The 17,327-nt window shown below is 35.2% G+C and overlaps 1 protein-coding gene, 1 long non-coding RNA gene and 1 pseudogene across 2 annotated transcripts; 1 reads left to right on the top strand and 2 right to left on the bottom strand.

Annotated features, from left to right (window-relative positions):
• The first annotated feature begins 928 nt into the window (after positions 1–928).
• Positions 929–9,442, top strand: LOC147925567 (uncharacterized). Its single transcript, XR_015583847.1, has 2 exons — positions 929–2,492; positions 9,057–9,442. It is a non-coding gene; the product is annotated as an uncharacterized LOC147925567 (long non-coding RNA).
• On the bottom strand, positions 9,138–11,013 carry LOC104753621 (E3 ubiquitin-protein ligase SINA-like 4). The gene is made up of 2 exons (XM_087490492.1): positions 10,548–11,013; positions 9,138–9,981 (listed from the first exon to the last, which is right to left on the bottom strand). The coding sequence occupies exons 1-2, from the start codon at positions 10,830–10,832 to the stop codon at positions 9,289–9,291; spliced, it is 978 nt and encodes a 325-aa protein (XP_087346618.1). The 5' UTR covers positions 10,833–11,013; the 3' UTR covers positions 9,138–9,288.
• A 5,738-nt stretch (positions 11,014–16,751) lies between these two features.
• LOC147925568 (E3 ubiquitin-protein ligase SINA-like 2 pseudogene) lies at positions 16,752–17,312 on the bottom strand (annotated as a pseudogene).
• Between the last annotated feature and the right edge of the window lie 15 nt (positions 17,313–17,327).

The raw sequence follows: 17,327 nt of genomic DNA on the forward strand, positions 1-17,327 counted from the left end.
CAAACCAAGCAAGCAATAAAAGTTCAAGTTTGATCTGTTCAAAAGGTGCCTCAACTTCAACTTTCGTTGGCTAAGGTCCACCTTGCTTACCTAAGTTATTTTCCAGCAACTCAACAATACTTATGGTGCCACGATGAATCAAACCTATGATCATAAACTAGGTAGCTAATCTAGTTTAGGCTTTAAGAACAACTATAGATGAAGAACAAAAGAGATCAACCCAAAATCTAAAACACCATCATTAGAGAATTATAAACCCCTTTGAAACCCAAAACCCAATAGATAAACTACTCAGCCATAGAGAAACAGAAACAGCAAATCAAAGATGAAGAAAGCATAATTGAATTGCACAAGAATAGAAAATAGGGTTTAGAAATCTTCTCCAAGGTGTCAAGAAGGATTAGAGATCTTCTCCCAAAGTTTACAAGTGCTCAAAGGCTGCATAGAATAAAAGTTGTCTTTCTAGAGGTCGAACCTCGTGCTTAAATACTAAAATAAAACCCTAAAAGTCAGTTTAAAACATAAAAGGAAAAGTTGCGTCGGGCTCGGGATCGGTCGATCCGAATGTGGATCAGCCGATCCGGAAAGTTTTTCTGCTCTCACTCCATCTGCTTGCTAGCCCGATCAGTCTTCAACCAATCTAGCTCCAAATGCATATTTTTATCTCCAAAGTGCTCAGATTCCTTCCAAAGTCATCTATAACCTGTAAAGACTCACATAAGACTAAAAAGACTCTAAAAGTACACTTGGACTTAACAAAAGACTCGAAACAAATACAATAACTATTGTTAAAATCCTATAAAATGCAGACACATTAACACATCAAATTTTAAATTCAAGCATGTGTTAACACTTCGTTTAAAATTAATAGTCAATCAAATTATAACAATTAATACACGCAACCAAAAATGCCACCATGTAAATATTTCAATTGTCAGATATAATACCAAACCGAAAAAAAATCAAGATATCCTTTTATGTTCTAAAATCGCCGACAAAGACGAAAATCAATTTTAATTTTATGGGTTTATCTCTTACAATGGATTCTAGATTCATGAACAGATTTTCAAGTCTAAAATCATATATTCGCCTCAAACATAGAGACCAAATATCTCGAAGCTCTGAGAGAGAGACATAGGATCATTGAGGAAAGAGAGAGGAACACATAGGAACAAAAATGGATCTCAAGAGAATCAGAGATCCGTGACAAGGTAGGAGGAGCGGCCATTAACTCTCCACGAAGCCTTGTGGTGCCATCTCTCCTACCGTGCGTCGGCGATCAACTTCTCTCCCGGAGCTTCACATAATATGGGTTTATCTTAATGTCCTCTTAACCGTACCGGTTCAACCGTAATTCAATCTCCCTTCCGGTTTAGTTCAACTTCAGACCTTTTGTCCAATTCAGTTTCCATGTGTTTGAACGAGTTTCGCAGTTTTGCGCAAGCACCCGTAAACCCATCTGTGGAACTCTTCACCACTTAACTTGAGTCTCAACTTCGTCGAGATTTCCCTGAATTATCTTCACAGTTTGCTTCATTTTGTCTATCTCCTGAGGTGGATAGATCCAAGCTTCAAGCTCATCGATTTGTAAAGTGCACTGCCTTGTAAAAAAATCCATGTTTGGGTACAAGGATAAGTATATACGTAATCCGAATAAGCTATTAATAATAGACGAAGGAAGGAAAAAGAATTGGTCCCTTAATAAGATTATCTTATATATTGGGGCTATTAGGCCCAAATCGTAACACTCGAAAAACACGAACGAACTCCAAAAATTGCAGAAGATTCTTTCAGAGCTTGGAGGTGATATGAGTTGAGTAGATGATGAAGATGAATGCTTCTTCTGGCAACAATTTATCTGAGGAATTTATCGGAGGACGTGCATGATATGAGGAATTAGCCAAATCGTCTTTGTTTACACGGAGGCTTGTTTCCTTCTTCTTTTTCAACAATTATCCAATTTTGGTTGATGAACGAAACTGTTGAATTGGTTTTGGTTAGATTGAGGAAATTGGATGGGAACCGCTAAGGAGATTAGGTGGAGACAATCTTCTACCGGTTCCAGGTCAGGTATCAATAGTAACCGGGTCAGGTCTTCTTCTTTTAGGAGAGACAACAAGTTCGAAGATGCTGTGATTCAAGAACACGCTCTTGCTGCTGCTGCTATCTTGTTCCGACAGTAGAATGGCGGAGGATCTATGTCGTTTGCGGAGAAGCTGACAACTTTTTAATGGCTTTTTCAGAGAGTCTATAAACGTGAAGGGGAGAGAGGGACCACTGCTTTAAGGGAAAAATGGGACCATCCCGCGCCATTCTGCTGTAATAAAGTAATAAAGGACCTCTAGATCTTGAAGGACAACAAAGTAATAAAGGAAGTGAGAGGGACTAAATATGAAGACTTGCTTGCAGCCATTGATGCAGCAAGGTCAGGGTGAGTCTCTCTCAGTGAATCATGTTGTAAAGCATTAGGATCATCCTCCATCTTAATCCTGGTGAGTCTTCTTTACTTATTTAATTACTTGGTTAATGCAAGTCAGTTTTATTTTGCAATGATGTTGTCTGAAAATTATACTTGGTAATTGAGAGTCCTTTAGATTATAGGCCAAGATTTTATTTGGCGTTCATACAAAAACATGAAGCATACACTGTAACTTAAGCATTGGTTCCAACCAAAACCCAACAACTCATTGTTAGTTGTTGAGAATATATGGTGTATTTCCTTGCACTTCTTTCTTATGGTAAATAAAATGTGAACCTACTAGCAGTGCCTGATTCAAATCAAGTGAAGTGTTTTGAGACTTTATGTGATGCCTACGATTAAGAAGCTAGAAGAGATCTGTATACGAAATCATATGAACATTTAGTGATGCTGCAAGAAAGAACTATCTGGTTCTTTTTAACCTCATTGAATCTGGTATTATCAGTTAAACTTTGGTCTCGTTGAGATTGAAGAAGGATCTGATGATTCTTGTTTATCTTATGATGAAGAAGAAGCTCCAAAATATGATTGGTTCATAGATGAGATTAGCCTCCCACAGCAAAAACCGTAGCGGATACTGATTTGGTTTTATGCCATGTCTTTGGCGAGGAGATTGAACCCCAAGTTATTCCTGATTTGCCGATAACCGAAGATGGAGAGAGCGTTGATAACCCTCCAGTGTTCTTGGATCTTCTTTATTATTAGAGAGCAATACTATGGATATGTTCTTCCTCTACTTCCTATGGAAGCTCCAAATTGGAGCGTTGATAGTCTGCTCTCCAATTTGGAGTGTTTAGACAACACTTAAACCCGTTTTATCCCAAAAACAGGCTTAAACCGAGAAAACAAGCTAAAACCGAGAGAAAAAATTGATTCGAAGCAGTAAACTGCTATGTTACTCTTTCTAGGATCAAAATATGTAACAACCCAATGTATTTGACTAATCATAAGAGTTCGGGTTGAATTTGGAGTGTTTAGACACCACTTTTACCCATTTTGTCCCGAAACAGGCTAAAACCGAGAAAACATTGATTTGAAGCACTAAACAGTTTTGTTACTGTTTCCTGGGTCAGAATATGTGACAATACAATGCATATGACTAATTGTAAGAGTTCGGGATGAATTTGGAGTGTTTAGACAACACTTAAACCCGTTTTATCTCAAAACAGGCTAAAACCGAGATAAAACATTGATTCAAAGCAGTAAACAGATATGTTACTCTTTCTAGGGTCAAAATATGTAACAATCAACTGTATTTGACTAGTTACAAGAGTTCGGGTTGAATTTGGAGTGTTTAGACACCACTTTTACCCACTTTGTCCCGAAACAGACTAAAACCGAGAAAACATTGATTCTAATCAGTAAACAGCGTTGTTACTTTTTCTAGAGTCAGAATGTGTGACGTTCCAATGAATTTGACTAATTGTAAGAGTTTGGGATGAATTTGGAGTATTTAGACAACACTTTAACACCCTTGTCTATATTTGCGTCAATCTTAACAAGGTAGCATATTTAAAAATGTTTTAAAAGAGCTATAGCAGTGATCAACCACTTTGATTCTTCTCCTATTGAGCTCTTGCATCAATCCACCTCTCTTGCTGAGAACTACTGCAGAAACTGTTGCACCACAGCTCAAAAGCTCTGAAGCCAGCTCCATCATTGAGATTGGAGCGCCAGTCATTGACAGCTCGTGGAATACCAGGACAAATCTCCTTGACCAAACAAAGCATTTAAAATATGACTTCCGGTCGCAAGTCCCAGACCGTCTATGTGGGCTCCATTCGAGAACTCTATCCTCTAGCGATCTAAGGGACCAAGAAGCTTACCATAAGTAGCATTAGTCATTGGAAGTTGTGGATCTTGCTCATCTTCCAAAACTTTAGTCTCAAGTACCTCTTTACTCACCTTCTGCTTACTACGGGTCTTACACATAAATAAGCAGTTAAATTTTGAGAATAGAATCTATTTTTTCTCATTCAGTGTTTGCTTTTGATGCAGCTATATAAATGTTACTGGTTAATACCGGAGAAACGATAATTATCAGCATCAGTAAAAGATTCTTGTTCTAGATATACAACAGGATTTTTATCTACTAAAATATATTTATAGTTATGCAACAATCTAAAATATATTCAATATATTTTATCCTGGGTTTTGTCTGATTCCGTATGGTATCAGAACCAAAAGATTTTGCCTATAGTATGATATATGTTTTTCTTAAACCATCCAAGCCAAAAGATACTTGTTTAATCTATCCTTAAGCCTAATGTTAAAAACCAACCTACCAGCACCTTGTCAAGAGCGTTGATAGCATAGGTGTTCCAGGCTGTAAGACCAGAAGGCAGTGAGTCTGTTGGTAAGCCCATGCGTCATTCGTCATCGATAAGATCGGTTAGTTTGTATTTTTAGCATTAGATTAAGAATAATTTAAACATGACATCTAAGGTTAGGAAGTTGTTTAAGTCTAAGCATGCATCATCTTCTACATCTCAAAAAACAATTAATTCAAGAGAAATTATGTCAAAAATTACAACCTTTAATCAAGAAATATCAAAAGATCAACTACCGCATGTTAATCCACAAAATATATATCAAATAGGAACTTTTGATTTTAGAACTGCATATTCAATCAAAGAGCATGAACAAACTTTATCATTACAAAATGAATTTGAAGAAATTAAACTACTTTCTTCTATGTCTTTAGAAAACTATAAAAGAAAAAACTTTAATTATATTCATTTTGGTCTAATACAAATAGCAATTAAACCTTTATCTAGAACAGGAATTGATTCCCCAATACTAATGTTATTAAGAGATAAAACACTTTTAAAATTTGAAGACTCCTTATTAGGAGCAGTACAGTCAAACTTATGCAACGGAGCTATATATTTAATTGTGCACCAAATTTTCAAGTGAGCTTACATGATCCTACAATATTTAATACTTTAGTTTTAAACGTACACTTGCCTGAAATTAAATTTCAGCAAGAAAGACATGGCTATTTGTTGTTGTATCGGATTTACTTTAAGCAATCTACATCTGAGTTTAACCCACGATGTTTATTGCAAGATGATAAAGGCGAAACAACAATATTGGCTGCACATAGTAAAGACACACCAACCTCTACATACACACCTAAACAATTAAAATGGACAGAAATTACAATTCCTGATCAATGGAAAATTAATATTACTCTACCACCAAGAAACTTTGAACAAAGAACTATTACAAGTATAACAGAACAATATGATGGAAAAGTATTATTAAACTTTGGTTCTTTTAGAGATCCACCATCATTAAAATTCAGTTCATTATACCCACGTTCATCTTTCTCTGAGTACAGAACTGGCCAAGCTAGCACTGAATCAGAAGAAAGTGTAGAACAAATTTTAACAAAAAACCAAGGGAAAAAACCTATAATTTTTCAAGCACCGATAGCTGAACCAGTTCAACAATCAGAAGTGGAATCGTCTAATTTTCCTATTTCCCCAACAGCTTCAGATTTTAAATCAATAAATGTTATCATAAAAACCTTTACAATAGACAAAGATTATCTTAGAGGAGAATTTTTATCAGATAAAAATAGAGATAAGAGAAAATGGTACTTTCAAGCTTTTAACAAAGAAAAACTGACCACTTTTAGAGAAATATGGTATGACCATATGGAAAATATAGAAGTAAATATTTCATTCTTCACATGGTTTGAGACATACGCTTTAGAAAATGGCATATACTACCCATATAAAAATGAATCAATAAACACTAGTTCCACTTTATACCACACATGGGAAATGACTAACGGAGAAACACACAAATCAGTCCACCCATCTTTAAAAGACATCAAAATTCTAACTCCCCAAAGACAAGTAATAGCTACACCTTTTAGAATCGGGGCAAACCGAGATGATAAAGATTCAATATATATGGCTGACATTAAGATTATATATGAACAAAATAATTATCAAAGTCAAATATTACATACTATTTCACGAGAAATCGATAACCTTGATAAAAAACTAGAAAAAGATGAGAAAACCATAACAACAAACTATCAATCTCTACCACCGCCCTTTAACGCAATTTCACCACCTCTCTTTAAACCATTATCTAAACCTATTAAATTTCCAGAAAATGAAATTTTAAAGTCAATCTCAAGTAGACTAGATAGACTAGACAAAGCTAAGGGAATAAATAATATTAATGAAGACATTCAATCTGAAATCGACATAGAAATAAATAGAATAAAAAGAAACTTCCAACCATCAAAAAAACCATATTATCCAAGACACTCACCACCTGATTTACTATTTGAAGAACATCATAAATTTCTCTCAACAAACTTTTACAACGGAGAAGGTATATATGAATGGAATATAGATGGTAGATCCGAATACGAAATGATGAATTTATTTCAAGAAATGGGGATGGCAACCCTATCCTACAAAGCTAAAGGAATGTCCGACCAACAAGCATGTGTCATGCTAATCTCAGGATTCAATGGAGCCTTACAATTTTGGTGGGACAATGCTTTAGGCATAGAAACTCAAAATATTATTATAAACCATACTGAAACTAGAAGAGTAGAAGGAGAAGATGGTTTTTATGAAGAAGACCAAGTTCAAAACGATGTAGAAGTATTACTCCACACCATAACCATGCACTTCGTAGGAAACCCTTCTGAGGAACTAACTAGTAAAAAGCTTATTTTAACAAATCTTAGATGTCCAACGCTAGGAGACTATAAATGGTATAAAGATATATTTATAACCAACATATTTCAAAGACACGACTGCAACCAACCCTTCTGGAAAGAAAGGTTCATCGCAGGATTACCATCATTTTTTGCAGAACGATTAATTAATAAACTAAAAGATTATTCCGGAGGACAACCAATACCATGGGATACAATAACCAATGGTTAATTGTTTGCCTTTGTTAAAAAGGAATGACTACAAATATGTCAAGAACATAAAGATAAACAACAAAGTAACAAATTCAAATTTGGAGAAACTATGGGCTCATTTTGTGAACAATATGGTTATAATCGTCTCACTCCACCTTCTAGGGAAAGACGAAAACCACGTAAACAAAATAAACCATTTTATCCACAACCTTATAATAAAAAGAAAAGATTTATAAAGAAATTTTCTAACTCGTACTATACAAAAAACAAAAACCCTAGAGAACCATCTAGAAAAGAGAAAATTATATGATGGAACTGTAAAAGGCCAGGACATAAATCTACAGATTGTAAAATGAAAAGAAAAATCAAAGAAAAATCGATTTCGAACTCAAACTTCTAGGCTCTACTTAGGAAAAGAAATTATCCATTTTATTTCTTCTACCAATCTTCCACAGGAGTCATTTGCAAATTCAATCAAATGGAAAAGTGCTGTATCACAAACCACTGTTAGAAACAACTATATATATATCGGATTATAAGGAGGCGTGAAAGACCTGAGAGACAGGAAACATGACTTCGTCACAGCAGGAACTTTCGAAGCTTTCAAACATTGCTTCTAGCTCTTCCTTGGTAGGGTGGCTGCTCGATGCGTCTCTATCGACGTTTGTGTCGTCCACCATTGGTTATGTCTGCCCTTGGAAATGTGAGAAGGAGATAAGCCCTAATTTTTTTATGTGTCTTTTTCTATCGCACCGTTTGGGTCAGCCTTTAAAATATCTAATGACAACAAATTCTCTAACCCTTATCCATTCACAACGTAACGTAACGTCTATGCACTTGAATGTGTTTATTAATTTTTTTTTCTTATTTTCATATTTTTAAGGTATTTTTTATAATCAAATAAAATAATCCACTCGTTATTTTTTTCAGAAAAGTGGTGTATTATATATTTCTTTTAGTCGCACAAAAATCTACTATATGTTTTTAATTTAACATATAAAATCAAATAAATCAACAAAATATTAGTTTAAGTGAGTTTAACAAATCAGATTTGGTGAAGTGACTTTAGTGCAGTGGTTAATGGTAAGTCTTTAATGCACAAGACACCATCACACCAGAGATCGAGTTCCGCTCCCTACGAATATAGAGATTCGGCTAATGGGCTGGTTTGTTGTGACTCGATGGTTGACTCAAACGGATCCTAACTTTGTGAACGAAACTGTAAAGAAGACTTAAAAATGTAAGAGATTTTAGTAAATATGTTTACTTAAAAATGCAATAGACCGGCCAGTTGTGGCCCAATGGTTGACAACAACAAAAAAATGCATAATTTAAATCTAAAATTTTTACGCGAAATTCGGGAGAAATTTATGATAAATCATAACTATTTCACCAAATTCACCCAAATCATCAAAATCATAGAAAAACTATATTAAAAATTAACAAAATATTTAATATTTAATATTTAATATTTCCTTCTTTTTTTGTTGTTGTTGATAATCATTAAAATTTGTGTTTGCTTGCATGGATGGTAGAGAAATTTGTGTTGATAGAAAGCTAAGGATAAGAAAATTTAGTCACTTTTTATTTAAAGATTGTAATTTGTTCTTCGATTGCAATGAAACATAATGTAATATATTCTTTTTGTCATCTAAGTATCTAATTCATGTTCAGGCGCCATACATGATTCGAAAAGCAGCTCTAGTTAACAAGAAATTGAGGAGATGTTGTTGTTTGGTCCTCCGGAAGTTCATATATGCAATGCAAAAAACTGTTATAAGAGGATGGAAATGTCTATTCCATAAATTATGATAACTCATTGTAAATGCAATGCATGAAACTACAAAATCAAACTCAATGACCCATTACCTAGCAGAGTTCCCTACTTCTACTGACCGAACATAGCTCAGACATGAACATAGGCATCTTCATTGCCGATGCTAATCTCCATCTTAATATGAACACCACTCAACATATAAGATGGGATCAATAGAAAGTCATCTTCAGGCTGCTCTTCTAGCTTTCTCCATTTCTGAATATTCTTCACCCGCAACCCCAGCCTTAGTGTGCTATGCTCTTGGATTCTGGCTAGGCTGCTGGAGAATTTGCGTACTCCCGGAACCGTAGGCGCTATATGGCTCACAGTCACATACACCCCTTCTGATCCGGTGAAACTTTCAACTACAATCACATCACCTTCTTTCTCTTCTTGAAAAATGATCATCTGATCACTAACGTCCTGCTCCAAGCAGAATATTATTGAACGTCTTAGCTCCAAGCCGAATATGTAACCCGGACTCCGTTTGTGTGCACCACGAAAATGGCTGTTGAGATCCTTGTAGGAGCCAATGTAGTTACAATCCTTAACGGGGCATGAACATGGCGCGAAAACACACACTCTCTCATGGCTTAGTAATTTGTTTCCATAGGCGGTGCTCTCTTTACACCCGTACATTGCATTTGAGCATGAGACTAACCCTGCTTTTATGACCTTCTCCATGGCTCTGCATCGAACATCCCCTATAGGCAATTTGCAGAACGAGCATCTCTTCTTCAATTTGATGCAGCACACGAAACAAGCTAGATGCCCATTGTTACACTAAAAACGCAATAAAAACACAGTGTTAGCACAAAGCTAAAAAAGAATCGATTTTTCCACTTTCTAGTGAAACTCATTGACCTAAAAAACAAAACAGCAACACTGGCTAAAGTGAAATCGTTGACCTAAAAACAAAACAGCAACACTAGCTACAGTGAAACTCATTGACCTAAAAACAAAACAGCAACACTGGCTAAAGTGAAATCGTTGACCTAAAAACAAAACAGCAACTCTAGCTACAGTAAAACTCATTGACGTAAATACAAAACAGCATTCGTAGCTAAAGTGAAACTCATTGACCTAAAAAAACCAAATAGCAACACTAGCAAAAGTGAAACTCAATGACCTAAAAACAAAACAGCAACATTGGCTAAAGTGAAACTCGTTGGCCTAAAAACAAAACAGCAACACTAGCTAGAGAGCAAACTATATTAGCTTCTCAACCAATTGGGACCTAGACTTGTGACCTTTGAACTTAGATTAACCAATTAAGAGACAAAGTTAAGTGAATGGTTCTCACTTGCAATTTCACCAAACCCTAATTTTTTTTTTAAAAAGGAACGAACCTGAAAGATTGGCTTTATCAAAGGGTCGAAGCAATTGGGGCAGTCAAGAACATTCGAACTGGGCAGAGTTACGGATTTGGGTGATGAACTAATCCGGCGTTTGCTTGATTGGAGAGTTATATCTTCGTCAGAATCACTATCATCACTAAGCACCACAAGTGTCTTTTCGTCTTCTTCTTGCATAGAACTTGAGTCGTCGGTGGAAACAGAAGGAAGTCGTCGCCTCTTCGTGGAGATACGGTGGCTGATTCCTCTTCCGTAGTTGCGTCTAGACAATTTCATCATCTCTCTCGGCACCACCTCACACTGACGGATCGAGTTCCCTTTTTAATTGGCTTTTATGCATGCGTGTAAGGATGTTGCGTGGGTTAAAAAAGCCCGGCCCGAACCCGAAAATAAGGCTGTGTAAAAAAAACCCGAATTCGAAAAGTCCTTTGGTTTTGGGTTCCGGACTAACTTGGGAACCTCACTCTTTTGTTTCTAAACTTTATTATATTGAAAATTTTTAAATAATGCAATCAAAAGTAGTGATCCGTGTGATCAATGCTATTTTTCGTTTAATCTCTTTATTTTCGTGTGGCACATCCATTTTAACCATGCACGATTCAAACATATTGGAACAAATATTTAATAGTGTCTTTTGAATTGACATAAACATAAAAATATTACCTAGTTAACTAAATTTACACATTTATTCGATCGATCAAATTTAGCCGGTGTCGTTGATATGATGGATAACATATTTTCTGTTAACTATGTTGTCTATTCTCTATATATTGTGATTCAATAGAGGAGATCCATTGAACCTATGTTTATTTTATCTTTGATAACGTATTGATATGAAACAGTTCCTTTGCCTCCTCCGCATGAACAAGATGGAGATACAGATAGCTCTCTAATAGGTTCTCCTGCTAATATAAGAATCAATGTGGACTTTATAATATGGGAGTAAAAAAAAACGAAAAAGTTATAAATAAAACTATAAACTAGCTGTTAGAAGATAAAAAGAAAGAGAAGACTAGACTATTTTTCCGATTTTTGAGAGCAAAAAATTATTAAACTTATCATATTATATTTATGCTTAGTAACTTAGAAGTTTGTATTAAAAGTCGTTGTTGATCAGTCTCCAAATGTAGATATGTATATTATATATATATATATATATATATAGATATATATTATCATATTATAATGCATACAGAAACAAATGAACACTTTAAATCAATTTAATGTACTCACTTAATTCATTTTTATTATGTAATAGATTAACATCAAAAATAATAATTAAATACTGCATCGTTATTTATAGAGTTTGTAAGTAACATGTTAAAACTTTTACAGTTAACATTAAATATATATTACTAAAAAGGTTCGAATTTCAAAGTTTTTTGTAGCATCTTCATAAAACAAAATACATGAAAAGCTTTATAATTGAATGAAAATAAATTCAATCACAACATAATTTACATGCAACTGTGAGTGACAAATTTAGCTATTATTATATAGCTTACAATGGTACTCTACAATGATTTTGCATACAGATTTGTGAGTTTTTTTTTTTTTTTATGATTGTACACAAAAAAGAGTCAAAAATTACTTTTAGTTTTGGTTGATATTAATTTAGTCTATTAAAGAGAAATATATATTTTTATAAGTATAAATTGACGCATAATTATAGAATAATTTATTATAATATTTTCTTAAATTAGTTTATATTACTTCCATTCCATACATCTATTATCTATAATAATTGATCATAGGCTAGTGTAATTAAAGAATCCTTTAAGATTATTGATCTTCTTCTTTGCGGAAGAAACCAAATACAGTGGTATATATATATATATATATATATAGTGTGGGCTATAATCATATTTTTTTTTTTTGGCAAACATGAGAATTTTTCATTCAAATGAGACCTCAACAAACAATAGGAGGGTTCTTACAACATAATTCAAGATAAACATAGAAAGATAGGGAATTTCAAACTGAAACAGTTTTACAATATTTGAGAAGTCTATTGGGACCAAGGTGGACTCGTACTTGAAGTCAAACTTCACGATATCCTCGACCAGTGGGTGGCCAAAAGCGGCTCTAGCGGAAGACGCGGTTGAGCTTGTAAAAAGGTGTCCCATGGGGGGGACGCTTGTGGGAGTTTGTGCCAGCATGAGACGGTTCAAAAGCATGGGAACCAAACCCTTTAAGCTTTTAGGAACATACCTCATGATTCTAGATGAAGCTATAGCCGGGGAACGCCAGGAATGGGAAACCAGCCGTAACAAAGCAGGTGGGTCATCCCTCACATGGCAATGGAGGTAAATAAATTCCACACAAAGCTTGTAATCGGTTTGGTCCTGGAGAAAGTCAACAAACACAAGCTTTCGATCTAATGGCAGTGGGTAATACAGGGGATCAAAGGATTTAAGACAAGGGTTCACACAAGTTGTCGGATCAGGTTCATGGTTATGTTTCCACGAGGTAAGCATCCGGACCGAGTTAGAGAACCGACCCCGACGAACAAAATTAACAAGCAACTCTAAAGCCACCAATGTTCTGCTACCGAGGAAACCTCGACTTGACCAAGCAGAGAAAATCGGTACTAAAGGAATTGAACTTGACTTAAGCTTTTTAAGAACAGGACTAGGTAGGGAAGTTCTAACACTAGTCATATATTGTCGAGGGTGGGTCAGCGAAATCACATATTTAAAGGGCAATGGCCAAGCAAACATCAGCAGCAGGTGTTCAAGATAATGAAATGGATGCAACCCGAAGGATAACATTCGCAAGTAAGTTAAGGATACCGACCTGGGCCTTAAAGGATGAGAGCGTGGAGCAGTGTTTTTGGGTACTGGCCCCAAAGGTGATAACTGGGCCTAAACATGGATGTAGGTCCATTATCGGGAACCCTAGAATCGCATCCAAGCCGGAGGTGGCAATGGAGTGGCGGCGAACTGGCGAGTAGTCATTCCGATTGGAGCCTCTGGGCACCGGTGGGAACAGCTCGGCGAGAGACTGGAGTACCAGGTATTCGCGACGGCAAAAGGTTTGGAGAGGGGCAGAAGTAGCCTCACCTTTCCGGTTTCTTGCGGACATGACCTTCTGATCCAGGGAACAACAATACTGAGCATCGTCATCTTACACCCCAGACAAAGAGATTCAGGCAAAACGAGGATTTGTTCAGAAGATCTGTGACGATGGGAGAGCGCCGGGTTTACTAGGCTCAAAAGAAGGTTTGGGGAGAGGGCTTCCCATATTGTGCCATCACGTCACCACTTGAAGTTCCTCCAGCGTTATCCATGGATACAAGTTTTTTTTGTTTCTTTGAGGCGGCTGCTCGATGCTTCTCCAGAGATCAGGTTGTGCTTTGCTACTTATATGTACATACAGAAGCAAAGGGTGCGTTGAAAACCCTTATTTGCTAATAATATCCCGCCCAAACGTTTTTTAAAGTTAAGATTAGATTCACACAATTCGTATGTGGTCTGTGGATGACTAATCCGCTTAACGTTATCACTAAATCTTATCTAGTCTCTTCATTTTGATATGTTTCCTTTTACATAAACGAAAAGTTGGATATTTACATTTTGTTTCACATATATTTTTATGTTTCTAATTTTTAATGTAAATTATTTTGAAATTTACATATATTACATTATCGGTTCAATTATAAGAGAAACAAATTTAGGGTGATCTTGAGAGATTTGTAGAACATAAAAAGTAAAACTTGGTTTACTCATCATCAAATTAAACAGAAAACAGAAACACCATCGATCATTCCCATGTAAAAATTGGTGGAGTAGAATCTCTAGAGTTTGTTGATGCTGTGATCTGATCAAATGAGAAAGTTTCAGTCTCATCAAAGGGATATATACAAGTTGAGTTTCTTTTGGTATCTTCTTTGAATTTCTAATTTGTAAATCTTAACAGGGGATATTTACTATACATCTGAAGACTACATTGCAATATGGCATAAGTGAAACCTTCACATTCAGGAAAATATTTAGAAGCACTTGAGTATTGCCCATTATTTTTCCTCATATGAATGCATATATCCAAGACGAATACGCACTATAGCTTCAGATATATTCATACTAGTGTTGAATTTGCATCATAATTAAGCTTGAATTTAAGCAACACATCTTGAGCTGCAAAGCACAACATAGAGAGGAGTCATCATGCATGATCCGTATATATACTCTCATTTCACCTGCATATTCAAATTGTCTCTTTTAAAGCATGATCCAGTACATGGTAAATTAGCACTGTCGATAGTATTTTATGAGACCAATATAATAAGTATTACGCAACAGTATTTATATTCTCACAGGTTCACATGTTGAGTTAACCTTGAAAGCTAACTTTGTGAAATACAAACAACTAGCCTATAAGAACAACTCCTTTTATGTTTTGATTGACCTCAATATTTCTTATAATTCAACCATTGACTCTGTCACTCGAGAATGTTTGCTAGATTCAGTGTCTTCCGATTCATTTATGTATATAAAGTAGACCTCACAAGCTAGTTAACGTTGAAAAAATTTCAAACAACAAGTAGCTAGGACCGAGATATTTGGATGAGTAACCCTTTGTTCCCTAGAGAGTGGATAAACTCGACAACAGGTGAGATTCTTGATTTCGAGTATTAGGGCACACGATGGTCTTGAAGTTATATTGTGATTTGTGAGGTCTTTATGAGTTTCTTTATTTCCATAAGAGATAAATTGACGTTCCCTGCAAGTCTTCCACATTTATTTCTCTTAGTTTCTTTTTTTAACATTAACTATTATCCTGGTTTCTTAAATTTTTCTGATTTGAAATTGTTAAAATTAATCATTTACGAGAAACTAATTGTATTACCAAATTTCTCAACTCTAAGCTAGCAAAAGATTTGATTATGCTCAACTCTAAGCATAAGATTTGAAGAGGGCATTGTAAACCTAAAATCTCTGTAAAAGAAATCTTAAAGTAGACAAACAATTTGTTTTCTCCAAATTTGAAGCATAGTCGAAGTTACCACGATCTTTATACAAACAAAAATACCTACTTTGAAAATCAACACGTACTTGACATCACACATCAAACTCTAATGAAAGAAATAAATTAGTTTTTGCGTGCTTTCTTGCATTCTGTTTACTTTGATTTTTAGTTCTCGAATGTACAGATTCAGGAAAATATTTATGAAGCATCTTTAATTCGCTCAATTCCTAATTACAAAAATATTTAAACTTTATAGCTAGGTTGTTGGATTTAAAACAAAAGTGGCATATGCAAAAAAAGTTTGATAACTAAAAAACAAAAAGAAAAAAAGAGACACTGGATTGATGAGGTTCGATGGATTAACTAGGCTTAGGCATAAAAACCGTACCCAAATACCCAACCCAGAACCTGATCCAAAAACCGGGTTCGGATTGGGTACAGGTTTGCCTATAAAACTCTAATGGGTTATATTTTCTAATCTTTATGGGTTTGGGTTAGGGTCGGCTAATATTCGGTACCCGTTTGGGTACCTATTAAACCCGAACATATAAACATTTTTATAATATTTATCATTAATATAATGCAATTATCCCAAATTTATGATTAGAATATTGAATATTTCATTTAGTTTTATAGTTAAATATCATAAAAATAATCAAAATGTCTAAAATATTTTGTTACATAAGTCAAAATTTATTTAAACTTAATTAATTTAAATTATATTTTTTGGGTACCCGGTAGTTCGGGTACTAATCGGGTTCTAAAATTTGTAACCCAAACCGACCAAACCCGATAGTACCCAAACCGAACTAAACCCATATATCTAAAAATATCCAATAAATTCTATTTTTCTAAACCCGTTTACCCGAACCTGAATGGGTAATACCCGATTAACCCTCCGAGAAAGAGAAGTGCTAGAGAAATTATTAACTATAATGGATTATATTAGTATAATGGACGGTTAATTATTAATTGTTAATTAACTATGAGAACAAAGAGAAGTATTAGTATAATGGATGGTAGAGAAAGGAAAAACCATTAATTAAAACAATAAGACCATTAAAATATGAGTTTGGAGACTCTTTAGAGTTCATGGATGAAAGCAGCAACAGTAAAAAAAAAAAAAAAAAAAAAACATCGGAAATACATTACTAGCTAGGCCACTGATGAACTCAACGACCTACTACAACATATATCATATGATAATTACACCTCTGCGTCTTCGTCTTATTATTCTCCTAATTTACGAATGCGAATTGCCATCTTTAGTATAGAGATCTTATCTAGGGACCAATAAGGAATGAAAATGTAATTCTCCAAAGGAGTTTCGAAGCTTATTTTCTTAATCATGTTCATCTTGGATTCACACGACACACTTTCACTTCCCCTCCGGTAGATGAGACGATAAGAGAATTCTCCAACACATGGAACAGAAGGTGATATACAGTTGACAGTCACATACACACCATGTGCCGCCTGGAAGCATTGAACAACAACCAATGGACCATCTTCATATTCCTGAAGGACTAATATCTTCTTACTGATGCGTAACCATGCGGCATCGTACTGGCCACACGTAAACCTTGAGCAATTAGCCTTGTGTTTAGCATAGTAATGACGGTAGAGATTCTTGTACATGCCCTTGTAGCTGCAATCTGGTGCAGGGCAATAGCACATATAAACACAGCACTCCTTCTCATGGACTAATTCTTTGCCAAAAGAGAACTTCTCCTTGCAGCCATGTTCAGCGTTTCGGCATGGGACAATGACCGATTCTAGAACACTCTCCATTATTCTGGATCGATA

The sequence above is a fragment of the Camelina sativa genome, chromosome 16, assembly GCF_030686135.1.
Source record: "Camelina sativa cultivar CO46 ecotype springtype chromosome 16, ASM3068613v1".
In the NCBI taxonomy this organism is placed as follows: Eukaryota; Viridiplantae; Streptophyta; class Magnoliopsida; order Brassicales; family Brassicaceae; genus Camelina; species Camelina sativa.